This window comes from Nelumbo nucifera, chromosome 5, assembly GCF_055504915.1.
Source record: "Nelumbo nucifera cultivar China Antique chromosome 5, China Antique-T2T, whole genome shotgun sequence".
In the NCBI taxonomy this organism is placed as follows: Eukaryota; Viridiplantae; Streptophyta; class Magnoliopsida; order Proteales; family Nelumbonaceae; genus Nelumbo; species Nelumbo nucifera.
The window spans coordinates 43,669,564-43,697,119 of NC_142653.1; the positions used below are offsets into that span (position 1 = coordinate 43,669,564).

Sequence of the window (27,556 nt, forward strand, 5' to 3'; positions counted from 1 at the left end):
GGCAAGTCTTTTTAGGTAAATCTTTCAACAACCTAGTAGATCTTTCAAGCCCATAGTTTGTGTTGTTGTCTACCGAGCTATTAAAAATAGTTGCAAGGTTATTTTCAGTTAGGGGTGTCAAGGGACCAGTTTTGGATTGGATCCAATCTGATTCAAAGCTTATCAAAATAAATTGGTCCATATTCTTATCGATCTGAATTGGACTTAAACCAAATTTCCAATAATCCGATCATGAGGCCAAACCCTTGTCCAATTCGAAATCGATCAAAACTGAAGTCGCCATAAAGACACTTCTATGAAAGCATTTTTGTGAAAAACACTTTTACAAAAGCACTTTCATAAAAGTAATTTTATGAAAAGTACTTTTATGAAAGAAAAATACTTTCTTTTCTTTTATGAAAGTACTTTTACAAAAAAACACTTTTATAAAAGTAATTTTATGAAAAATACTTTTATGGAAGCACTTTTATAAAAGTACTTTTACACGAAAGCACTTACGAGAGCACTTTTATAAAAATGCTTTTATAAAACATACTTTTATGAAAGCAATTTTACAAAAGTATTTTTACAAAAACACTTTTTCAGAATTGCTTTTATTCATTCACTTTAGATTGGATTGGATTGCAGTAGGTGTTGTAGTTTTTTATATATTTTCTAGACTCCTCATGTTATTTGGATGTTTGATTCAATTTGGATTGGATTGAACCCAATCCAGTCCATTTGCATTTTATTTGGATTGGACTGGACTTGGTTTAGTCCATTTTTAAATGGACCAGTATTGGACTGGATCAGATTGGACTAAATCTAGTCTAATTGACAACCTTACTTTCCATGCACTTGTCTTTGGTCTTTCGATCTACGCGATACAAAACAAAAAAAAAAACTATTTTTTGGTTTTTTAAGCTTTCAATAAACCAAAATACACACTGAAAAATGTGCCAAACAACACCATAGTTAATAATATAAAGGTCAACTCCTTTTTTTTACAAATTTTATTATATTTTATGTTTAGAAGGATAAATTTTATAGTTAATATATAAGATAGTTTTGATTAAAACCATTTATTTTATCAATTAGTAAGGTTATATTATAAAAATGAAGTTCCAAGTAATTAGCCATTAAGAATTATAATAATGTCAAGTATAATCGGGACCAATCGGGTCAGCCCGATTAATAATTGGTTTGATTACGGATCTGTTTAATCAATAAGACCAATTAATACCACCTTGTACAGACCAGATCCGACCCGTTTACAGCATTGAACAGTAGCTGAAATCATAAAAGAAATATGGCTATATATATATAATTTCCATTTAACATATCTGTGTGGCTAAAATATTGCAAAGTTAAGCGATGGTTTGACAACTTTAAAAGCATATGACTTGTTCTTTCCACGTGTATTTAAATAAAAGAAGATATGGTTGGACCAATATCTCCCAGTTGTTTGGACCGGGGATTAATAACTTTTGTATTACTCCTTCTCTGCAGCTAGCCACTCTTCCTATGTTACACGAAGCTACATCCCAACCGTTCAATCTAATTTGGTGCCATTTTTTCGTCTGAGATCTACTCGTAAGACTACTTTTGTTGTTCGATCGGAATCAATTTTGAATAAAAGAACTAAAGAAGTCTCATACGCCTTCATCTACTCTCTAGGGTGAGTGAAGCAATACTAGAACAAGTTCTTCGTTCCCCCGCTCGTCTTAAAAGGTTCTGACGTTCTGTGCAGGAGATTCAGTGGAGAGAGAGAGAGAAGAGAGAGAGAGAGAGAGATGGGGGAGGCGCAAGAGAGCGAGAGCGCGGACCAGAAGACGGAGAAGACGAAAGATGATATCGAGGGATCGATTACTTCCGCTATGCGCGCACGAGTAGGGCATTTCAAGGAACAGGCCGAGTAAGACTTTTCATCTCCGAATTTTTGATTTTTCTTCAACTAAACGAACTATCATGAATTCATACTTGAATTTAATTAGTTTTTTGAAGTTAATGATCTATTTTTCGCTTACATTTTTTTCTCTCTGGATGTGATCTCTTTCTGGTTTTTGTATGATATTTGATTTTGTTTTGATATTGTTTGGGATTTTTCGTCTTGTTGTCCTAGGTGTTCCTTGAAATCTTAATTTTGGGTACAAATGGAGTTTCTTGCTCGTTAAAAGTTCAAAATTTGTGAGATAAGTTGCAGTCTTTTCAGTGTATTCGACTAGTTGATAGTGAGGGCGGGCTTAACAAACAGTGAAACTTAGCTGGTAAATAGTAGAACTGGAAAGGAAAGTCAAGTAGAGGATAAAACTAGGCTGGTGAGTAAGGTTTTCTTTTTTTTGACGAAGATTCTTTCTGTAGTTATTCTTTAAATTCGATATATGTACGAATATGGGGTGGAGCCAGAAATTCACCTTTTTTTTTGGGGGGGGGGGGGTTGTTAAGGAAAGAAATTTCCATTAAAAAATTGTGGCTTCATTTTGCCATGTGGAAGGCTGTTTAGGTCAAAATTTCTCTCATGGGCAGAGATGATGTCTCTGCGAAAAAAGCAGAGCTCTTTTAAAACCAGTACCACAATCCAGAATGGGCATGTAGAATATTCTTGGATCAGCTACACTTTTTGCTACATGATTTGTCTAGCAAACTAAGGTATATGGAACAAAGTATTCTGAATTGATCAGTTGGATTCTTTTTTCTGCTCCCCCCACCAAATAAACCTAACAATTTTTCAATGTGGTAGATGATGTTGGCAGTCTAGGTTTCCTATCAAAGGCAAGGTTTCAAATTCCATCAGAAGTCTTGGACTTTTGCATTTGTTCTGGTTTCAGAAGTAAATATAATGAAATATGCAAGGTATTCAATAGAAGAGAAATCTACATGAAATAGAAATGGTTTTTAAAGATATTGAGAAGAAAGAGAGACTTGGAAAGAAATACAAAGGTCAGAGTCAGACAGGTATTAGATTGGAAACACAGTTGGGTTGGGGTTATCCAGAGCCGGGCATCTATTTGTAATTGTTTTTTCTTTGATGCTGGCATTTTTGTTTTTTCTTTATAGTTGTACTATAGTTGTACTAGGCCCCTAGTTAGGGGAGTTGCTTTGTTTCTGTTGGATTGCTGCCTAGTTGAGTATGCAGCATGATCTTTTCTTTCTTAACGATACTTATGAGTTAATTATCAAAATGAAAATCAGAACTATAAAATTTCCTCTGATTTTGTGTGGAATCCCGAAATGTTCTAGTTTTGATAGGGTTGAAACATGCTTTGAAATCAAAGTTTAACACACCTGAAAGTGGAATCACTGGATTAATCACATATCATTGCCTAGGACATACCAACTCTTTCTTAACTACATTTTGGACCTTTCCCAATTAATGTTATCCAGTATTTTGGAATCTGACATGTGCCTGGCAGTCTGACTCAGTGAACTCAAAAAAGTAGGATTTGGCGGAGACATCTTACATAAACAATATTTTATTATTTATTTAATTTATATATTAAATATTATGAATTTTTAATATCATTTTTTTGAAATTCATGGAGCTCCAAAAGCATAACAACTTGTATTTTTTTTTCATTGTTTTCCTAATTCTGATGTTTTGTTGGAAAAGACCAAATAAATTAATAAAGAAAGGATTATAAGTTATGTGTAAATTGCTAAAATACAAATGAATCCTATTGGACAGTTTAGTGATTGGACCATTGTTACATAAAGGCATTTAAAGTTAGTATTCGTAATTTTGGAGAGTTGACATGGTAGGCATTTTAGTAAATCCATCTAATTCTCACTGTAGCTGGGTCTAACGTGTATTTTGGGAGAGTCAAACATTTGTTGAATCACAAGTCCCCTCAACCCTCTAAAGGTGGGGTATCCATTCAACACTAATGCTGGCTATTGAATTTGCTAATTCCTAATTAAAAAATGCTGAAGAAAAGGTGCTTTGCTTTTCCATTGCCCATGCAGCAAGAGACGATATTGTCAAAACTTGCAAGAAATGTTTTAACACGGAGGCATGAAATTAGGCCTTCCACTTGCTTGAAGTGTAGGGTGCAGTCTATATAGATTTGAGCCCCAAAACTCTTGCCATGTGGTCAGAACAAACCTTGATTTTTGGGCAAGTTTAATATGAAAGTTATTGGAAATTTGACCGGAGAATGTTACTTGTAGAAAATACTAGAAAATGTTGAGATATTGGGCTGAGGTGGACTGAAGCATCAAGAAGTTGACCAATCCAGAAGATCCCATATTTTGTGAATGGCTCAGATTGGCCACATCATCCCTTGACAAGGCAGAAATTTGGCAGGTTGTGTAGGGTAGTTCCCTATTTGGCTCAATTAAGAAAGCAAGAAATCCTTTTGTATATGCATGTGCTCCTTTGGTTGAATCTTGTACCCTATTTTGAGGTTGCAAGCTGTTAAATTTCTTTGGATTGATGCTTGGACCACTAGTGGAAGGGCTATGGAACCTAGGACATCAAACCATTTAAGAAAGACAGTTGGCTAACTCCAGAGCAGAGGCTTTTTGGTTATCCCACTATGCAAATGCCCTTGCAGATTCATTAGCTCAAGGAGTAAACAGACAGACATTTACCTAAGGTGCCTTTTAACCTAAAATAAAAACATGTTTGGGTTTCACGTACTTTAGCTCTAATAGGAGCTATTGGAGTTTGGAGAGCATTGATGGGCTGGCTCTGTTGTAAAATGTGAATTGGAAAGTCTCACATAACATACATAGTATATTTCCCATACGATCAATAAATCAGTTACTGATAAAAAAATAAATAAAATACTTGAATCTGTAGTTATCCTTCAACGTTCCCTACCAATGGTTCTAATGTTCCCTCCAAGCTTACTGTAACAGGATAATAAGGTTTTTAACCATAAAGTGTTAGTTCTCCAATCTCCATTGGTGTTTGTTTTTTTTTTTCCCTTTTAATCAGTCAAATCTCCATCAGTGTTGGCAAAGTGTTGGTCGAAAAGGGTTTGATAATTGATATTTACATGAGGATAGTAAAAAAGACACTATAAATAATTGCCCATCATTTGAATCCAAAAATAAAAAAAATATTTTAAATAAAACATGGGAGTGCTAGTTTTCCACATGACACACACACATATCAAATATGAGGTATGTTTGAAACATGGATATGATGGCTCTACTTCAAGGCCTAAGGTTGGCTAAGCATTTGGGCTTCCATCAAATTGAGATGGAGGGAGATTTTAAGCTGGCAATCGGATGGATACAAACAAACAGCTTGGGGGTCTGGACTTATAGACAGTTTGTGAGGGAAATCAACTATTTAGCAAGGGAGATTGGTGTTTTTATAGGTGGGTTAGAAGATCAGAAAATGGACTAGCGATACATTGGCAAAGCAAGGGGCTTCTGGGAGATTTGTTTTTTTTTTTTTTTTGATAGGAAGCTTTTAGGGAGAATTTGTTCTGGGCTGTTTTGCAACTTTGTGATAAGTGTGGAGTCAGCATCTCCTTTTGTCTGGTTAACAGTTGTAACTTATCTCCTTTAATGCAAGTAACCATTTCCAATAAAAAAGGGGTATGTTTGGTGCTTATGCATCAGGTGTATACCTTATATGCAAACTTGGGGTGTTTTAGGAATGCCTTTTACTGAGGTGGTAGGAACATTGTGTGCATGTGAATAGAAGCTGACATGTCAGGATATTCTGGTAGGTGACACACCTGTCCATTGTTTTCAAGGTGCCAAGGTGAACCTAAGTGACAAGGGAGCTTTTAGTCGTCTAGTCGCCTAGACACCTGCCTGGGCATCACTTAATGTTCAAAAAAGGATGGAACAACAAGGGGCTGAACCCCTGTTTTTGTTGTAGAAATATGAGTAAAAGAAGGGGTAGAGTCCCTGTTCTTGTCATAGAAAAAAGAAAGCATGAATAAAAACCTCAGAAATGATGGAGAACAAGGGGTGGAGCCTCAGTTTTTTGTTCCAGAAGAAGAAGAAAGAGAAGGAACGAAGACCCTGTTTTTTGTTTGTGGAGCTGAGCCTCTGTTTTTGCTCCAGAATAAAAGAAGGGGCAGAGCCCTTGTTTTTGTTCTAAAACGGAAAAAGAAAGAAAAAAGAAAAAGAAAAAAAGGAACCCCTGTTTTTGCTCCAGAAGAGAAGAAGGGATGAAGCATACTGTTGATTTTCCTTCTTTCATCAAAGACTTTGGAAGTTTGAATAACTATCTCTGTTTCTTCAGTCTTTGAAGAGCTATCAAAAGCCTACTGACATGAGAAACTAATAAAAAATATATTATTTTATGAAAGAAATAAAGAGTGATTCAGTGTATCATACTTATCATAATATAATAAGCTCAAAATATAAAAAAATATAAGCAAATTATAAAACTTGAAGAGTTTATATATAAATGCCATGGTGTTTGGGCAAGGTCAGCCCCAAAAAGTGCCTAGATGTGTAGGGGCCCGCCTAGGTGTTGCCTTGACAATTATGTACCTGTCATCAATGGCTATACCCAGAACCTGCAGAATTGTATGCATGGTTATCAAGGCCTATAGTTTATTCTAGTAGGTCCCACCCCTGCAGTTGCTAAGGTGATGGATGACAAAGAATTCTTCATCACCAAGCATGCAAACTGAAAATAGAAAAATTCTTTACTAAATAAGAATGAATTTAATATCACAGCATGATAAATCATTGTATCCAAAAGATGATAGCATTTTAGATATGTTAATTTCAATATTTCAAACATAATATCACATTTTATAAGTATTAAATAGAGTAGTTGCATGTCAAAAAAGCCATTAACAACTAAAAGAATGCAGAAAAAGGAAAATAAAACTGAAGGGGGGTCAGTCATCCACTTCTGTCTTGTTTATTTTTCTCTACTCAAAAGCATTGGATTGTTTATATATTAATACTTTAATAGTAAAATCCTAATATAAACCATAAGCAATTTATGTAGTATCTGGTAAAATATATCAACCCACATGCTAATTTGATGCAAGCCTAGATATAAAATTGCAGTAAGCTATCCATCTTGTTAGTTTTGTACCCTAGGTGGATACCTTGTTGCCTAGATGGCCTCTTCTTAATATGGCTCAATGGCATCCAGTAGGCTCCCATCGAAGGGTGCCTTGCCACCCAGGTGATGCTTTGACAACTATGATTATATGAGGCCCAAACTTGCCCCATGTTCAATATTGAGATGATTAGGACACAACAAATGGGTTGAAAATAGACATTACTAGTGCCAAAAGTTGAAAAATTGGCTTGAAATGTATTAACACTATGAGATTAAATATGTATGGTAGACAAGTCTTACTGCAAATACTAATTACCAGAAAAAGTTTGACTGCATATACTGAAGAGCACCAAGGACAGTTCATAAATCAGATTAAGATTCATATTATCATGCTTAACTTTGTATGCGCTCTCTTAGGGTGGAATCCATCAAATGGCTGGGTCTTTGTCCTCGAAGTATTTGACAAATTACTATTATCAATGCTATGCCCACACATGTGCACCAACACCGGCATACATGCATATAAAGGGCCCATTAATTTGTGTACGTAATCATCTATCTTTCATATGGAGTCTACAATGTAACACATATTTACTTTAGAGTCTGACTATTATAACCGAAAAGGTATGATGCCTAAAAACTAATAACCAATCAACTGGTCTCATCCAATTGGTAACCAATCAACTGCTTTTATTCAAATTCGCACGGGTTTCTGATTGCTTAAAGTTTTTCAGGTATCATAGAAATTACTTTTATTTTATTTAGAGTGGACACTATGTAGGGCACTCGGTGACCATCTTTGTGAATATTCAGAAATCTGTTAGGAGTGGATGCTGCCCGAGTTCTTTTTTTTTTTCCTTTTTTGGGGGCTGTTCATTTTGGCCTTGGTAGGGATTCTTCTGTTCTCTCTCTTTTGCAAGTTCCTGTTGTTTTTCTGTTATAGGTAAAGATATTATAGTTATGTGATATTTCATGACTGTCTAGAAACTATTCTTTTTTTCTCTTATTATTTATTTATCTTTTTGACAGTTCTTTAACTTTAGAAGGCGTGAGAAGATTGTTAGAGAAGGACTTGGGTTTTGAAAAGTTTGCGTTGGATGTTCATAAAAGATTCATTAAGCAATGTTTGGAAGAGGTACCTCTTTCTATTTGAGAAATTCCTTTTCCATAAATTTCATTGTAGTTTATCACATAAAAGATAATGATCAATACTACTACTACTACGTTTTCAAGAGAACACTCTGACCTTATTTCCTTGGTTATAGTTTTTACTGTTTTCACATGGGCATCACATAGTGCATGGTCTTAACATTAAATTAATTAAAATAATGAACCACAATGCACTTCAGTGTGGGACAGGTGTTGTTCTAACAATTATTGGCATTAAAGGATTATTGTTAATAATAGAGTAAGAAAGTTCTTTTCTCTTAATAATTAAGAAAACGGATGATGGTAAGTATGGATCAGGGATGTCATGGTCTCCTAGCTTTTAAGGTTTGCCAAAATTTGGTGTTATTTAGCTGTAGGCATTTTAAAGTGAAATACTTAGGGGTGAAATAGGTGGGGAATCTGTCAGATAATATGGCTGTTAAGGATCCTTGGAGAGGAGAACAAATTGTGTTTTCACAAAAAAAAGCTTTGTATATTTTTAAATCAAGTCTATTATATGAAGCAGGATTAAAGAAAGAGCTTCCAAATTTCAAAGTGTTGATCTAACAACTAAAGTATTAGATATAGATTTAACTGATTCCTAAATGATGCCTAAAATAATTATGCCCCGGTAACCCTCGTTTGGCTAAATTGAGGAGGCTGTGTGGGAATGTGTAGTTAACAGGGCTATATATTGGGCTAAATCTTCAGACCTTTTTTCAGACTTTTCCTTAGATGATTTATGGAGAAACTGGGAAACTGTAGCTAGAAGTTCCGCTGTTAGGGACAAACTGGTTGTAGATTGGAGTCCCCTAGAACAAGGTTTTATCAATTTGAATTCTGGTGGCAGTAGTCTTGGAAACCCAGGGCTGGCTTGTATAGGAGGCATGTTCAGGATAACTGAAGGGCACATTCTTGATGTTTTTTCAGGTCCTATTGGTGTAGAAAATGAGGAGCTGTCGGCTTTAATACAGAAATCCTGTTTTTAGAAGAGAAAAAGATTGATGTCGGTAGAGTCATGGAGCGTTGGAGGGTTGAATTAGCTGTTTCTGATGCTGTGCAAGTTACACCCCTCTGTTGAGGGAGCTGTCCCAATATTGCAGTGCCATATGGGGGTTAGTACAGAGAGGCAGGATACTCGTGTGGTTTGTGAAGGTAGGCCAGAAAGGGAGATATAGAGACAGGGTCCTCTCATGATGAGATTAGATGGGGATGTTAATCTAACCCAAACCATCCCACTGCAAATGTCCGGTTAGAGGGGAGAACATGGCCTAAGATGTAAAATCTCAACTCCAAGTTCCAAATAATCCTCTTTTGCCTTCTTTGTGCCCAGGTATGAATGCCCATTTGTTTTGTTGGTACTGACTTGTGTGCTGAGCCTGTTGCAGATACTCCAGCATCTCATCTTGAAGGAGTGATAAATCTAAGGGTGGAGCTGAAGGTGTCAATAAGGAGTTAAAAGAAAAGGTTGGGTCTGAATTTAGTAAGGGACTGGGAGGGTAGAGAGAATTTGGAGGTTGATTTGGATGGACTTTGAGGAGCTTAGGCAGAAGGAAGGTTACATGGAAGAGAATATTGGGAGGGAGGAGGGGTTGGCGAGGAAGGAGGTAGAGGCTGCTGTAGAAAATGAGGGTAAAGGGGTAGAGTCGACTCCGATAATTGATAGGAGCATTAAAAAGGCTGATCTTGATGAGGGGAAGGGAGAAATGAGAAAAAAAAGAATTGAGGTGGAAAGATTAATTTTTGAAATTGAGGGAAACCTAGAGTTTAGTGGAAGGGGAGAGAGGAGGAAGATCTCAAGTTAAGGAGTGGAGACAGGTGAAAGAAGGGTCTTTAGAAGAGATGTAATGATGAAAATTATCAGTTGGAATGTGCGAGGTCTTGGGAGTGCCTTGGACCTTAGAGACATATGGGCAAAACAAGAAAGTTGCACTTAACACCAAAATGGATAATGATGCTGCATTATGTTTTGAACTGGATTACTTTTGATATGCCAACCAGTGAGATTCTCTAAGGGTCAAATACTTAGGTATATTAGAGCAGTTTGGAACATTACTCGAGTGGGTGATCATTGTGATATGATTTACCACTCTATCAGATAAAGAGAATATTTGGGTTTACACTATGATGGAAACCTAAAATTGTTGGCAATGGATTTCAACTATTTTTGAAATCATCTTGCAAAATGTATTTGTATTTATAATAACTTATTTTATCAAAGGTTTGCAAAGGTTTTAATCCTAGGGTCCATCTAAGCAGAGAGTGACACTACATTTAATAGTTAGGGAAGAGGTGTGAGAAGTGTTTAAATGTTTTGAGCTGAGAGGTTGAGAGCAAAATACCATTTAGGGCTGAAACCTTATGGGCTTATATCTTGTATTAATCCATTATCTTTGAGCTTCATAGGATGGGTGAGACCAAAGATCACTTACACTTAAGTGTTGGGGCCATACTAAGCCCAATTTGATTAGCTTAACGGTTCATTAGGTTCACCTAGTGAATTTGGCTCATGTGTTTCTATGCATGGCCTAAACCCTTGTAGACTAATATGAGAGCTTTGTGGGTCCCTCACCATACAATATTCAGGCCTAATTGACTTGCAACTAATGTAATTGAGTAACTGCTTAAGTTATGGGCCTAGCCCATTAACTAGTAAGATTAGTCACATCTCAATTGTTCTCGAATCACCCTCAATAATTAGTCTATCAATACCTAATTATGCTAATGGTGAGAATTGAACCCATGACTTTTTATTTATGCATATCTTCTTGTAACCATTAATCCACCTCTTTGTTTGTTTGAAGAAGAAGAGATTAAAAGGACAATGTTTTTGATGGATAGGTTTAAGGCGTTGGGCCTAAATGGGTTTACAATGGCCTTCTTCTATCAAGATTGTTGGGATATTCTGAAAGATGATTTATGTGAGGTGTTTAGAGAATTTGCAGATAATCATATAGTGAGCCCATGAGTCAGTTCCACTTTTTTGGCCTTAGTCTTTTAAGAAGATTGCTGCTATTCACCCCAAGGACTTTAGGCCAATTAGCCTGGTGACTAGTATCTAAAAAGTTTAGCTAAGGTTCCATCCTTGAGGGTTAAAGAAGTCATTCCCTCCTTAATCAGCCAAGCCCAAGGGGCCTTTGTATAAGGGAGACAAATTACAGGCTACATCTTGATAGCTAATTGGTGTTTGGAGGAAATGAGAAGATCTAAAAATAAAGGTTTTGTATGTAAGCTGGATCTGGAAAAGGCCTATGATTTGGTGGATTGGTACTTCCTATCACAAGTCTTGAGAAACCGTGGGTTTGGAAAAAGGTGGTGTAAGTGGATTCATGGTTGTGTCAACTCTTGTCATTTCTCTATTTTGGTTAATGGAGTGGTAAAGGACTTCTTTCCAACTTGTTGGGTGTAAGGCAAGGGCCAAGGGGATCCTCTCTTACCCTTCCTATTTACTTTAATATTTGAAATGTGCTCAGAAGAATGATCTCAAAGGCTAATAGGGGGATTATAGTTAATGGTTGGAGAATACGTAGGGATGGAGTTCCAATTACCAAGCTTCAATTTGTAGATGATATACTAATTCTTTGTGAAGGAGATCTTGAGAAGGTGAGGAATATAAAGATATTCGTTGAAAGCTTTGAAAGGATCTCCAATCTAAGAGTCAATCTTGAAAAGAGTAGTGTAGCAAGTATAAATTTGGAAAGTAGAGAGGTGGAGGCTATTGTAGGATGTTTAGATTGTTCTATTATCTACTTGGCCTATGACCTACTTGGGACTTCCAATAGGGGAAAACCCTAGGGAGAGTAGTTTTTGGTGCTCGGTTGTAGAGAAGTTTGAAAGGAGATTGGCATCGTGGAAGAAGAATTTCATCTCTTTAGGGGGTAGAATCACCTTGATTTGAGCCACTCTTGCTAACTTAGGAACCTATTTTCTATCAGTCTTTAGGATTCCTTCTAGGGAAGCCAATAAACTGGAGAAATTGACGAGAGACTTCCTTTGGGAACTAGGGCAAAGTAGAAAGGATCATCTATAAGTGGGAGTTGGTGTGTAGAAGTAAAGAGAAGGGAGGTTTGGGAATAGGGAATCTATTGCAAAAGAACACAACATTATTGGGGAAGTAGTTGTAGAGATGGTCCCTAGAGAGAGATTGTGGCATGAGGTGGTAGGAATATTCATGGTCACTTAGAGAACGAGTGGGATGTTGGAGCCATTTCGGCTGCATCTTTGGCAACACCTTAGAAGGCAATTCGTAGTATTCTTCCTCAATTTCGTAACTTTATTAGGCATGATGTGTGTGATGGCAACTTGGTCCTTTTTTTTTGGGTAGATACTTGGGTTGGATATGCTCCTTTGAAGGACCTCTTTTCATCCTTATTCATTGTCTCTCGGTATAAAAAAGAGCTTGTGTCAAAAGTTTTTCCCCTTTGGAAACTCCTTAGGCACCAATTTGGGATTTTGGGTTATGTAAGGGGTTAAGGGATGAGGAGATTGGGAGTCTAACCAACTTATTGAGCCTTCTTGATAAAGTTTGTTTGGACCCCTCTGAACTAGACAAAAGGATTTGGACACCTCAGTTCTCTAGTCTTTTCTCCTATGCTTCCTTCTTTAAGTCCCTTTGTCATTCTTCATCTCAACGGGCTTTTCCTTTTAAGGAAGTTTGGTGCATGCCTATTCCCCCTAATGTTGGGAAGTGTTATATGGGAAAGTAAGCACCTTGGATAATCTACAAAAGAGAAGACCTTATCTTTGTATCTCTCCCAATTGTTGTACTCTTTGCAGGTCTCACGGTGAGGATTGTTACCATTTACTAATTTCTTGTTCATTTACTACAGAGTTGTGGGATTGTTTCTTCTTGATCTTTGGGTGCTGGTTGGATGGGCCAGCAGAAGTAATCATGCTTTTTGATCTTTTTACCTTTGCTTGGTGCCAACGAAGAGGAAGAAATGTGGAGGTGTGCAAGATGATTTGGACAGTGTGGGAAGAAAGAAATGCTAGGATCTTCCAAGAGAAGGAGAGAAGCAACAAGAACTGAAGGAGCGTATCTTGTATAGGGCTTTTTTTGTGTCTGAAATCCTTGAAATTATTTCATCAGTTCTCTTTTAATGATCTTTAGAGGAATTGGGAAGCAATGGAAAGGTGCTCCTCTTTGAAGAAGAGGGTGTGTATGCGTTGGACACTCCCTCCTGAAGGTTTTGTGAAACTAAATTTTGATGGCAGCAGTCAAGGTAATCCAGGTCCTTTTGGGCTGGTTTACCTTGACTGGGAGGGGTTCTAAGGAATGAAAGTGGAAATGTGGTTCTCTTATACCCTTTAGGTGTGGGGGACTCCACTAAGATGGAATTACTAGCTGCCCTTGGGTACAGTTTGCAGTACAGCTAAGAGTGGAACAACTACTACTAGAAGGAAATTCCAAGGTTTGGTTTTGGGGTGGCTACAGAACCCAGAGTCTTGGTATTTTGCTTTTTAGAATGAACTTAAGAAATTGAAGTGGCTGAAAAGAAGTCTGTGTCAGAATACAATGGGTGGGGAGATCAGCAAATGCTGTGACTGATAGTTAAGCCAAGCAACAAGGAAACAGGAACAATTGTGTTGGGCGTTATGAGACTTAACAGTATGGGCTTTGGCCCATTTTGTTATAACTTGTCTATTTCTTGTCGGCTGTACAGCCTGTACTGTTATTAAGTGTTAATGGGCCTGAACCTTCTTTTATTTTAAGTCATTTGTCATTCATGTTTTATTGTTGCCCTAATATAAATATCAGTTTGATGGGCTGGGTAGAGTGTGTGTGCCACCCTATTCTCTCTCTCTCTCTTTCTCTCTCTTCTTCTTCTTCTTCTTCTTCTTCTTCTTCTTTCTTTCTTTCTTTCTTTCTCTTTTCTTGAAGAATCTGAATACAAACATTGGGCACCGTTGTAGTTTGTTTTTGGTCTTGATTTCTTGGAGAGGTTGTAGCTTGTGCCTCTCCATGGGATACTAGTGTCTGTGTTTCTCCATATTCTAATAAAATATTTTCATTTATCAAGAAAAAGTTCCAAGATTTTCTGCGAGGATTATGAGTTGCTAGAGATCTAAATTATGATAGACTGCAAATTGAATGTGATTCTAAATTGATAGTCGGATGGCTGAAAGAACTGGAAACAGTGACTTGGAAATACAGGGAATCAATGAAAAGATTTAAGTGGTTAAGTAAAGTTATGTCAATTATCATCCAATGGGAATGGAGGTCTGCAAATGGTTTAGCTAATTATTTTGCAAAACAAGGGGTGCATAAATCTGAATTATTTGTGGCTCAATTGTAATTCTGATTATTATGGGGGTTGCTTAGCCCAACCGAATGGAACCTTAATCTCTCTTTTGTAATGCATCTTATTTCCTTCAATGCTTGCATGTAACTCCATACACCTGCTGGGTAAGAAAGTAATCCTGGTATGGCTGATAAATTCTGGTCATATTGTCCTACCCTGAACAAAGTTGTTTCACATGATTGTAGATTTCCTTGTTGATGGAAAAGTTCACACCTCTCCTCGTATGGAGGAGAGGCAAGTATGGAACAGGAAGGCAATGTATCTTAGCTGATTAATGATTGAACATGAGGGACCCTGGTCAAAGGAAATCTCAATAGAAGCAAAGAGATTCAGGTTGGTAGAGTCAAGATGTGAAGGAACAGGCTTCTTGGAACTTCACGAGGAAAACTGGACCTCTTTGTTCATGTTGGAAGAGGTGGTAACCTGGTTTAAAGGATTCTTGGATGTGGCTGTAAATGCTACTAGGTTACCAGAATGGAGGAATTGGCTTGAGAAGGAAGGAAGGACTTATGATGCAGTGATGAAAAGAAACGAGAGAGGCTGGTTCATTGCCTTCACAGAAAAGGTGGCAAGTAGAAAAATAAAGAGGATTTGTGTCCCAAGTGGCTATTAGAGTAGGGGTTGGTCCATGTTGACAGAGGCGTTTCAGGATTATCAAGGTTGGAAGGTTAAAACGAAGACAAAAAGGAATAGATAAAAAAAGTGGATTTAAAAGGGTGTGAGATTGAAGAAGAGAGATACAATGTTACGACAGTGGCTCGTCCGAAGCCGGCTCCACGGGTGGTTCTAGCTGACGAGAAAGAATGCTGGGGGAAAAATCTGGTTTTAACATCTGATAAGGAAGTTGATGACTCGAAGCTGATTTTGAAGGTGCTGAGGACGAGATTAGACAATCAGGTTCATATGGTTATCAGACCATTCGATAACAATAAGGCTCTCCTTGAAGTGGAAGAAGAGATAGCTGATTTACAGGAATTAGTAACTTGCGCCGGTTTGGTCTCAGTGGAGCAGTGGTCCCCAAATTGCAACAGTAAGTATTTCGCAGTCAATAGAATTTTGTTGAAGCTTCTGGGTTGCAAATGTCATTGGATGAATACTAGTTGAGCGGGATACTTATGACTTGTGTGCTTCAAGAATGGAAATAGCAGGGGTGGATCCTGTAGCCATCCTGAGATCGGTGGAGGTGCAGGTGGATGGCTGCTGGCATAGAGTCTGGATCGTGTCTGAAGTTGAAGCGTCGCTATTGAAAACTAGCAAACCGTGTGAAGAAGATGATGACGTGTAACGCAGATGCTCAGTTGGAAGGAGTGAAAAGGATGCGAGAGAAGCTTGAGAACAGGGAAGAGGAAATGTCCCCAAGCGTTGGGAATATTCGGACGTATTAAGGCAGGTTCAAAATAATAAAAAGAAAATTAAGGAGCCCAAAGTGGAGAAGTGTCGAGAAGTTGGTCGGGGTGGGTCTTGCCCTTCGGACTGTTGGGTCGGGCATATTGGGTCAGATGGACCGAGAGATGGAAAGCTAATCTCTACTATTGCAGATACCCTAAATGGTAAGCATGTGACGTCTAAAGCTTTGCATGTGTCGTCTCCTTCGAAGGCTACCCTGGTTGTCCGACAGAAATGCAGGAGACCAGAGAGGTTCTCTTCTCACGGTGAGTTGCTCAAGGGGGGAAGAAGGTTGAGGGGGGATTCTGTTATGTACTTAAGGGCAAGAAAATGAAGAAATTTCAAGCAAAATTTTCTGAGAGCTTCCGATAGTTATTGGAAGAGGAAGGAAATTTAGGATTGAGTGATAACGAAATATGTGGGGTCGGAAGTTTCGAGGGTTGCAAAATGCCCATAGGGGTAAGAAAGTTCAGAAGAGAAGGACTCTCATGCCCTTCCATGGATTAATGAAGGAGGGTCACAAGAAATGATGGTACTAAAGATTCAGCCATTAACTTTGAGAAGGAAAGATTTAAATGTTCAGATGCGACTAAGGAGGGTGATGAAGTGGCGGAAAGGGATGAAACTGAAGAAAACTATGTTAAGGAAGGAAATACATTGGAGAGAAGGATACTTGCATGTAGAGTCAATAGTAGGGGGGTGGCTCAGGTAACATGCAAGATAACAAGTGACGAAATAAATAAAGGGATGGACGTTGAAGAAGAAGGGTTATGGTCTTCAATTGTGATTGGAAAGTTGGGGATGGAGATAGGCAGGAGAAGAGTTGTAACTAACATAGGACAATCTAATTCTGAGAACCAAAAGGCAGAGGAATTAAGGAAAATGAGAGGTTCTAGTAACGGTCAACTTGTTTGGTCGGGAATGATCCATGTTGCAGATTTAAGAGAGTTTACAAAATGAAAGGAGCTAAGGAAAACTCTAGTTCTCAAAAATGTCCGATCAAAAGCAATGTTGCAAATGGTTTGGAAATTGATGCTGACAGTAACATTCAAGGAATACAACAGAGGCAAGAAGGAATAAAAGGTAAACAAGGAGAAGAAGGAGAAGCTTCAAAGAATGGGGACCAAGAAGTTAAGGAAATAGTTCAAAATGGGAAGGTGGATATTAATAAACTGGTGGAGAGGGAGGTAGAGATAGGAAAGTCTCTTGGTTTAGTCTTTTGGGGAGGGGAAGGATTTGCGAAAATGGCATTTGAGAAGTATGAAAAAGAGAAAAGAGAAGAGAAAAAGAAAAGGGAAGAATACCTAGAAAAGATAAAGGGGTGGGATGAGGAGGGGGGAGAAGAGGAGGGATTGGACGAGATTGAGTAATCTCGGGAGTTTATGGTTAGTCAAGAAGAGGGGGAGGAAGAGGAAAATGAGGTACTTATCTGGATTATGATGGGTTTGAGAGAAGGAAGGAGGGAGGAGAATGGGTGGAGCATTGAATTTGGTAGCAGAATTGGGCATTTTGATGGCAGCTTGGGCGACGTTTTCCTGTGTTTGGTCAATTGAATGAGTCTGATCTGTTTGAGAATCTGGAGCTCTTTGGAGCTGAGTCCATGTAATTTGGTTATTTTTCAGCGCAATTTCTGTTCTGTAGATGGTTTGTCAACTAGACAACCTTATTCTTGAGATATACGACCTTTTTTTTTTCAGTTTTAATGAATTTTCCCTTTGATCTTTCAAAAAAAAAAGGTTGTGTTTGGTACAATTGCTGTTTCTACCTGAAATGTTTTGGATTGATCACTACAAATTGGTGAGAGATATGTGTTGTCACATCACATGTGAGAATTATTTCAGCTAGAATGATTAGACTTCACCCCTTGGAGCAAGAAACACCAATTTTATGTTTCTAAAAACAGCCTCTAACACATGCATTTTAAGATATTCCATTTCAACCATAAATATCCTCAAATAACAATTGTTTGCCGATTTATATTGATCAACCCAAAATGTTTTGGGTAGAAACAGCAATGATACCAAACACAACTGAAGTGTCCTCTTTTTTTTTTTTTTTTTTTTTTGAAAAATACATATGCACACACAAATGCTTGGTGGAGAAGCATGCACACATAAATCAATCGTATTGACACTAACAGTATATGTAAAATTTTATATTCTAATAAAGCATATAATAAAATCATTAAGCTATTTGGGCATTCTTGGATTTTTTTTTTTTGATAAATGTTTGGGCATTTGTGGAATACTCCTGGTGATTTGGCTTGTCTGATTGTTTGCTGGCCGTATAGAGACTTTAGTAAAAGAAGGTACATTTTGTGGAACCTCATCCCATTTGCAATTTGCTGGTTGATTTGGAGAGAGAAATTTTGGAATCTTTGAAGGAAACAATTGGGATGCCTTTGAGATATGTAGGAAATTTGAACAACCCTTGGTTATTTGGGTGTCTATTTTAAAGGAATTTGAAGGGCTTCATTTTCCTAACTTTTGTAATGAGCAGGAGTCTGTTAGGAACCTGCCTAACTCAGGGCTCTTCGAGGGAGCTAACCCCTTGAATTCGTTGGAAGGAGAGAGAGAGAGAGAGAGATTAATGCCGAAAGAATTCCTGTCTTATTTCTCTTTGTGCTTCACTACTTATACTGTTTACAATCTTTGATTTCTTTCTGTTACAACTGTTGCAAGTGGACAATTAGTTGTGCTGACGTGGCCTCCTCTTGTAAAACTGATTAACTACTTTCTGTTGGTCTGTTCCAGTAGTCTTTACAATCCCCCCCTCCTTTAGAGCGACCTTGCCCTCGAGGTCTAATGTGGGAAAATTTGGTTGCAAATCTAAGTAGGATTCTCAAGTTGCATCCTCTTTTGGGAGTTTAGATCAAGCAACTAATGCTTCTTGTATGACTCTTCCACCCTGGCGTACCCATCTGAAATTAATGATGCGGGCTGGCTCAGTCTGCACTTGTTCTTCATCTGAAAATGTGGGAAGGGTCGCACTTGTAATGACTCCTGGCTTCAGCCCTTTCTTCAGTGAGGAGATATGGAATACAGGGTGCAGTTTTGATGTTGCCGGAAGGTCCAGCTTGTAGGCCACTGACCCTATTCTCTCAAGGATTTTAAATGGTCCAAAATAGTGCGGGTTGAGTTTGTTCCACTGTCGGCTTGCAATTGAAATCTGTCTGAAAGGTTGTAATTTGAGAAACACCCAATCATCGACTTCATATTGGACATTCTTGTGATGTTTATCATAGGAGTGCTTCATCCATTCCTGTGCCTGTAAGAGATGATGTCTTAGTTCCTTAACACCTCATCTCGTTGCGTCAGCTGTTCTTCTAAGGCCGCTACTATGGTGGTCCCTTTTTCATAAGGAAGTAGAGGGGGAGGGTCCCGACCATATAGAGCTTTGAAGGTTGTCATCCCAACGGCGCTATGGAAAGTGGTGTTGTACCACCATTCAGCCCAGTGGATCCACTTCACCCATTGTCTTGGTCGATCTCCCGCGAAGCATCTCAGATATGTTTCGAGACTCTTGTTAACCACCTCTGTCTGTCCATTAGATTGGGGGTGGTAGCTAGTTGACTTGAAGAGTTTAACCCCGGGCAGGGGAAAAAGCTCAGCCCAGAAACGACTCAAAAAATAGGGTCCTAGTCTGATACAATTGAGCTGGGGAGCCCGTGTAGGCGCACAATTTCCCGGAGGAACAATTCAGCAACTGTGACTACAGTAAATGGGTGTGATAGAGGTAGGAAATAGCTGTATTTCGTCAATTTATCCACTACCACAAGGATAATTGTTTTGCCGGTAGAAACATGCAATCCTGTGATGAAATCCATTGATATATCATCCCAGACTTGGGTTGGTATTGGGAGTGGTTGCAAGAGGCTTGTTGGTGTTGTAGTGGCTTGTTTTGTTGGCACACCTGACTATGAAGTTTTGGATAGATGTACGCATGCCTTTCCAATGGAATTGTGTGGCGATGCATTTTTGTGTTCGTAGGATGCCGGAGTGGCCACCTATGGGTGGGGCATGGAATAATTCCAGGAGCTTCCTAAGATGAGTAGAATCTGCCGGAATTTCCAGGTGTCCTTTGAAGAAGAGTAGCTCATTCTTAATGGTGTACCCGGGGTGCAGTGAGGGATTTGCCAATACTTGGGCCTTCAACTACTATAACTCCCTATGGGATTGGGCTTCTTTTCGAAGTAGATCCAGGAGTGGAGAAGTTGGGGAAGATACTAGTAACTGAAATGATTGTGGGTGCCATGAGAGGGCGTCAACTACCCGGTTAGTAGCCCCTGCTTTGTACTCAATTATGTAGTCGTACCCCAGTGGCTTGGATATCCATTGTTGTTTTTTCCGGGGATAGGACCGGTTGATCCAATAAGAACTTCAAACTTTGATGGTCGGTTCGAATTATGAACCGTCTACCGAGCAAGTAGGATCACCAACGTTGGACTGCTAAGACCACTGTTATTAATTCTCGTTCATAAACTGATTTGGCCCACTTTTGTGATGTAAGGCCTTGCTGAAAAAGGCTAGTGGTCGCCCCTCTTGCATGAGAACAACTCCAACACCTTGACCAGAGGCATCACATTCAATGATGAAGTCTTTTGTGAAATCGGGCAATGCTAATGTTGGAGGGCTCGCAACTGCCTGTCTCAACTGCTCAAAAGCTTGTTGGGCCTGGGTTGACCAGTGAAATGCATATTGTTTCAGCAATTGGGTCAATGGGGTAGCTTTTAGGCCGTAGTTTTTGATGAAGCGGCGGTAGTACCCAGTCAGGCCCAAGAAGGCCCTCAACTCTTTCACACTTTTGGGTTGCGGCCAGCCCATTATACTGAAGATTTTATCTGGGTCGGCCGCTACAATTCCGTTCTCTACAACATGTCCCAAGTAGTGAACTTGGTTTTGTCCAAAGGAGCACTTGGACTCTTTAGCTAACAACTGGTGGGCCTCAAGTGTTTCAAGGGTGACCTATAGATGATTCAGATGTTCCTCCCAATTGGGGCTACATACCAATATGTCATCAAAGAAAACAAGGATGAACTTACGTAAATATGGCCGGAATATGTCGTTCATTAATGCTTGAAATGTGGTTGGAGCATTGGTCAGCCCAAATGGCATGGCCAGGAACTCATGGTGGCCATCATGTGTCCTGAAAGCCGTTTTGTGAACATCCTCCCTATGTACCCTTATTTGATGATACCCAGCTCGTAAATCTAATTTTGAGAATATGGTGGCCTGACTGAGTTCATCAAGCAGCTCATCAATGACCGGTATTGGAAATTGGTCTTTAATGGTGATATTGTTAAGGGCTCTGTAATCAATACAAAATCGCCACGTCCCATCCTTCTTTTTGACTAATAATACCGGTGAAGAGAATGGGCTGTGACTGGGCTGTATTATCCCTTGCTTAAGCATATCCTGAACTTTCTTCTCGATTTCAAATTTTTGAAAGTAAGGGTATCGGTAAGGTCTTACATTGGTTGGGGCAGCTCCTGGCATGAGGGGAATGCGGTGGTCATGCTCCCGACATGTTGGATTTTCTTGGGGTTCTTCGAACACGCTGCCATATTGCTGAAGGAGTTGTAGTCGGCTTTGGAAGTCTCTAGGCCCATTTGGGCTGCTGTTAGCTAAAGATGGGCTGGTCCAATTTGAGTCCATGTGCATGAATATGGGTTGATCTGGATCTCCCATTTGCTTTGTTAATGTTTCAAGATTTATGGGCCTTGGACCCTTGCATGTTTGCCCTTGTAGATGGACTGTAGAGTTCCCTGATGTGAAGTCCATGGTGAGACGGGCCCAGTCATAGGTCATGGGCCCTAGTTGTCTTAACCATTGAATGCCTAGCACCACATCCGCTCCACTGCAAATTGGTGACCCTGAACTTTTAGTGGTAAGCCCATGCAAATGCTATTGCAGGACAGGCTATTACCGTTGGCCACATGAACCGTAAAAGCCGTTGTTGGTTGAACCGGGAGTCCCATTTTATCCACCAAGACTTGAGTTATGAAGTTAAGGGAACTGCCACTGTCTATGAGGATTGACACTTGGCATCCCTGGATTAGCCCTACAACTCTCATTGTTTGAGGGGACGCAAGTCCCATAAGGGAACTGCCACTGTGATGGCATCAGTGAAGTTTGCCCAAGTTTGACGAGGGTGCCCCCGTCGGTACCATTGAAACCAGAGGATAGCTTCCCCTTCAAGATGCATAGAAGCCAGAGCTACCCTGTCTTGCCAAGGTGTCTCATGGTAATTGAAGTACCGTTCGGCTATGAGAATCCAGGGAGTTGGGTCGCCGCCTGAGAAGATGGGGAAATCGATTTTGGCTGCTCTCGTTGCCGCCAGCCCTGTTCTGCGGTTGTTTTCATTGCTGCGCTCTTCTTGGCTTCCTCTGTCGTTGTTCGTTGCCACCTGCTCCATCCGATTGAGGAGAGCAGTGAAACCTTCCTTCATTTCTTTGAGATCTGAAGACATTCGATGGATCTCTACCTCCATCTGATCCACTCGGGTGTCTACTGACGTGTTTCTTGTGTTGGTCATGCTGGCTCTGATACCAACTTGTTAGGAACCTGCCTAACTCCAGGCTCTTTGAGGGAGCCAACCTCCTGAATTTGTTGGAAGGAGAGAGAGAGAGAGATTAATGCCGAAAGAATTCCTGTCTTATTTCTCTTTGTGCTTCACTACTTATACTGTTTACAATATTTGAATTCTTTCTGTTACAGCTGTTGTAAGTGGACGGTTAGTTCTGCTGACGTGGCCTCCTCTTGTAAAACTGATTAACTGATTTTTGTTGGTCTGTTCCAGTAGTCTTTTCAGAGTCACTTATATCCAAGGTTCAAAATATCGACGTGATACGCCCAATATGGGGTGTATCGTATCTTTGAACCCCGATACACCTGTTTACAGGTGTTTTTACAAAACCATATGTGTATATATTATGGAAGGGGTGTGTGTGTAATTATTCATAACTAAAATTTGAAAACAAAAAACTAAAAAAAAATACAATGTGTATTGACCTTCTCCAATTTGAACCTTGTTTATATCAATCATGCAGGGGGTTGTAGTGTCCTTTCAGTTGGAGAGATTCGTATTCTTTGTTTCTTTGTGGGTTTTGACCTTCTCCAATTATTTTTCTTTAATTATAAATAAACCATTATATGTTATGGTTTTAATTACATTTGTTATAATGTTTGGCTCATTTGGTTTGGGAATTAATCATTTTTTTTGCTGTTCCAATCGAGAATAAAGCCTGATAACTAGTGAAATTTCATCTTCCTTTCTTCTAATCTAAGTTAAAAGGGAAAAAATGCTTACTTTTCAAGGCCATTTGAGATTTGCCACAAATAACAAAGATTTCATTGCTAGGGATCTTGATATTTTTCTCCTGTTTATTGTTCCTTGATGACATTTTTTATTCCTTTAGCCTGACTTACTTTAGTGCCTTGCAAGTTCATAGATTGTTTAAGGTGTCACATTTCAATGTACTTAATACATTCCTTTTAGATACTTTGAGAAAGCTCAGTAATTGTTACTGATAAAAAGTAGTGCTACATTACTAAATTAATTTTATTGACATGGAATGTAGTCTGACTAAACATTATGTTGATGAATGTCTACAGTGTTTTGGAAGTCATGATAACGAGAATGTTTCCAAGGGATCAACAGACAATATGAAAGAAGCTACTAATTCAGAAAAAGAAGAAACCAAAAGGTCACCTGAAGAACTTGAGCCCAAGAAAGAAGTAAAAGATCATAATTCTGAAGATGGGGACAAAATGGAAGGATCACCAGTTTTAGGTCTTTTGACAGAAGGAAAAACACCTAATGAAACTGAGGGATCTGAAGTTGTCGAGTCTGATGTTCCTAGTGAGGAAATGATAAAGAAGGCTGTCAAAAAAAGAGCTGCTCATTTCAGAGAAAATTCTGAGTATGCTACTTCATTTATTGAATGGCTTGTCAGCCAATTATTATTATTATTATTTTTACACTTGTTGCTGTTTAGGTAATTATCCAAGTACTTGTCATACTATTTCAGGACACTCACCATGGTAGGAGCTCGTCGGTTATTGGAAGAAGATCTTGGACTTGAAAAAAATTCTCTTGACCCCTATAAAAAATTCATAAGTCAGCTGCTAGATGAGGTACACGTATTTTTTTGAAGTAAATGCATTGCAACTGGTTGTAGCATAGAGTCCAAATTTAGTGTCACTTATTTGCTATATGCCAGGTAATTCAATCTCCTGAAATTGCCAAATCTGCAAATGGGGTTAAGAAAAAGAAAGCTTCTCGTGGGAAGGTATCTAAAAGAGATACCAAAGGTCAAAGCTCTGAGTCTTTAGACAGTGGAGGTGGCGAGGTTGATGAAGATGAGGTGAAACCTAAAAGGGGAACTGCTCCAAAAGGAAGATCAAGAAGCTCTGAAGTATCAAAAAGCCACAAAAGTTCTGCAGAAGAAACTAAAGCATCGAGCAACAAGAGGAAGAGACCTGTAGAACCAACATCAGAGTCAGGGGAAAGTAGTGACATTAAAGATGGTCAAGACTTTTCTGAAGACGGTCAGTCTGAGTCTTCTGCTGATGAGCCAGTCAAGGTGATTTATGATTGTTTGTTATTTCTAAGGAATTTCTTATAAACTTCAAATTAATTAAACTTCTGTATGTAAATCATCTTATTGAAATGCAGAAGAAAAGAGAAGTTTCCAATAATGTATATGGTAAACGGGTGGAGAATCTAAAATCAATAATCAAATCGTGTGGGATGAGGTACTCTGACTCACTGTTATCATTGCCATCTTCTTTTGTTTTAATAGTCACAAGTTCTTTGGTTTGTTATTTTTCTTGAATTACAGCATCCCTCCTTCAGTTTACAAGAGAGCTAAGCAGGCTCCTGAGAATAAACGTGAGTCATACCTTATAAAGGAGTTGGAAGAGATTCTTGCAAAGGAAGGACTCTCTACAAATCCTTCTGAAAAAGGTGAGCCTTGACCAACTTCTAGAACCCTTGTTTAACCCTAGTTCCCGGAAGGAAATGTAAGACATCTCTATTGCCAATTTGGGAAATTTCCTTCTTTTCACCTTGATGGATTTCTTTTGTTTATTTAATCAATTATTTTTGCTTTTCTATTTTATTAGGTGTTCATGTTCAACCTTGATTGGGTCATAGGTGTGTTGACTTTGTTATTCTAGTATATTTCTTGCATACTGCCTCTCACCTTTTCTTGGAGGCTAAAGTTGTCATTGTGTTCACTGCTGCAAACTACTGGATATTTTCAGATTTTAGGTTTTGAGCTTGCATACCTACTAGATTATTTGCTATGTTATTTCATCTCTTTCACTATGGATCTTTTCGGTGAAATAAAATATTCTAAGCTTTTGCTATTTTTATACTCTTAAACTTGTTCAGTATTTTGTGATATGCATCTTGACTTTTTCCTTTAATATTACTCCATTTGTGCCATTCTGATTAGTTATGGTGACTGAAAAGTAGATACTCAAGACCATTGACTGGGGTAACATAATAACATGCTTTGGTCAATCCATGCACATAAATATGAAGGCATGGGTTATTATTATTATTATGTTTTGGGTTCATGGGGCTACACTACACAATCCATACTTCAAATCCACAATCCCCTCAGATCCGGGTGAATATGACTGGATTTACGCTACAACAGACCATCCACCAAAATGTTGATCTTGATTTCTAATTTTTGCCAATTAACTTTGTGTGATCTTTATCTTAAGAAATCAAGACGGTTAGGAAGAAGAAGGAAAGAGCAAAGGAGCTTGAGGGAATTGACATGAGCAATATCGTGTCAAGTTCCCGCAGGAGGTCTACTGCTAGTTATGTAATCCCTCCAAAGCCACAAAAAGCAGAGATTGATAGCACTGAAGAGGAAGATGATGCTGATGGTGATGATGATGATGAAGATGATGAGGATGATGCTAGTGATAGTGAAGGCATGAGTGAAGGTAAGTGAATATAAATATGTTGGTTAATGCCCCTTTTTCTTCGTACATACTGCTTTATTATAACAGGGACTTTGGTGGCTCGTATTTTACCACGCCCCTCTTGGGAGTACCATAACATGCTCATCCAGCCATTGTTGCATGAACTGTTTGACATAAGTGCTATTGATTTTTCATATTACATTCTTTTTACTACTTTGCGACAGACTTGTCATCCTTGGATTGGTAGGTAAATCTAGGGGGTGTTGAACAACATGGTAGGTTTTGTTTTTGAAAACAAAAACAACTGCCATATCCGATAACATGGTTGGTTTTCTTTCTGAAAATAGAAACAAACTGTTACATCAGACAGTTTGGTTAGTTTTGTTTTAGAAAACGAAAACAACTACCACATCAGAGAAATTATATTGTATTTTGGCTGATATGGCAGCTGTTTTTGTTTTCAAAAGAAACTAACCATTTTGTGAAACATCCCCACTGGATTCAGAATTGGTTAGCCAAGTACTTCTCTCCGGATCCTTACACAGTTTAGGCATACTTTTTTTTTTTTTCTGTTCAGGATTTTGAGGGGTGGGGTTGGTACTTGGTATATCGTTTAGGTCACTAGTGAAACTCAATTGGACTCCATGAGAGGCTCTTTTGGTCAATGTACGTTCACAACTGACACAAAAGGGCTGCCTTGGTCATTGAAAACCTCTGCGGTCTTTTATCCAGAATTATTGACCAAACTGCCCCATCAGGGTATACTTGAGCTCTTCTAGCACTCCCCCATATAGTTTTCTTGCCATTCTTCCTTTATGGGCGTGTCTCAATCTTTGTGTAGTCTTTCCCTTTGTTATATGCTTTTCTTTTGTATATTTTTGTTAGTAGTCCTTCACTACATGTTCCTGATTGGCAGCTATTTTTCTTTCTTTTCTCAGATGCTGAGGATGAGAGTGATTAGTCCTGAAGTAAAAGAATTGCAAACCGGGACATGGAATGCCAGAGGTCCTGTTGATAAAGAATACGGTTTTTGTTTTTCGTTTTCTTTTTCTTTCCGTTTTTGCAGGAACAGCTGGTTTTTGAACGGCATTTGCTGAGTTTGAGCCTTTTATTTTTCCTTTTTTGTTCTTTTTATGGGTTGTTGTATGTAAAGACCAATTAGAGATCCACCCTTACATGTGTATAATAGTCTCTATGTTATTAGGCTATAAACGAGATAGTGAAAATGGTACCAAATTATCTGTTAGTTAATTATCTGTTAGTTAATTATCTGTTTTTTAATCTGTTGCTTTTGGCTTATTCTTTAGTCTTAAGTTAAATCCCAGTGCATGGGTCCCTCATTTTCTTGAAATTTGAAAATATTCCAGGAGGGATTTGTATCCACTGAGTTTGAGTTAAATGGTTTTGACCATAGGGTCGAAAAAGAATGAAGTTAATGAGAGAGATGAGACGGGATCTCTTGAAAGCAATAGCTCTTTATCAGCTGCATATATTGGGAACATCTCCCCTTGAATTTAGCATATACTAGTCGGGACCCATGCGATACATATGGGCTTTGTTATGTGAAATTGAAGGAGCTCCTGATATTCCCAATCGAATTAAGTCGGTTCAAGTCCAACTCAAGCATTGTTTTTTGGGTTTAGTTTGTCCAAGTATAATTTTACACTATTAATGATGGAAGTGATTGCGAGGCCTGATGGGGGTACTTCTGAGCGAGTCAGACAATTGGATGCTTGTTTTTTTTTGTTTTTTGTTGGGCTCTTTCATGCTTGTTTTTTTAGGGAGTTCCCGGTGTTTTGATTAGG

General features: G+C 38.7%; 1 protein-coding gene across 2 annotated transcripts; it reads left to right on the forward strand.

Moving 5' to 3' along the window:
* The first annotated feature begins 1,639 nt into the window (after positions 1 to 1,639).
* On the forward strand, positions 1,640 to 27,032 carry LOC104608471 (DNA ligase). Of its 2 annotated transcripts, none has more exons than XM_010274478.3 (9): positions 1,640 to 1,894; positions 8,000 to 8,105; positions 23,421 to 23,728; positions 23,837 to 23,942; positions 24,029 to 24,391; positions 24,484 to 24,563; positions 24,650 to 24,774; positions 25,545 to 25,772; positions 26,690 to 27,032. In XM_010274478.3, exons 1-9 carry the CDS (start codon positions 1,773 to 1,775, stop codon positions 26,710 to 26,712), a joined length of 1,461 nt encoding a protein of 486 aa, XP_010272780.1. In that variant the 5' UTR covers positions 1,640 to 1,772; the 3' UTR covers positions 26,713 to 27,032. The 2 variants fall into 2 exon arrangements, with proteins under 2 accessions (XP_010272780.1, XP_088743628.1); XM_088887502.1 differs by lacking the exon at positions 1,640 to 1,894 and adding an exon at positions 2,184 to 2,297.
* Positions 27,033 to 27,556: the final 524 nt, after the last annotated feature.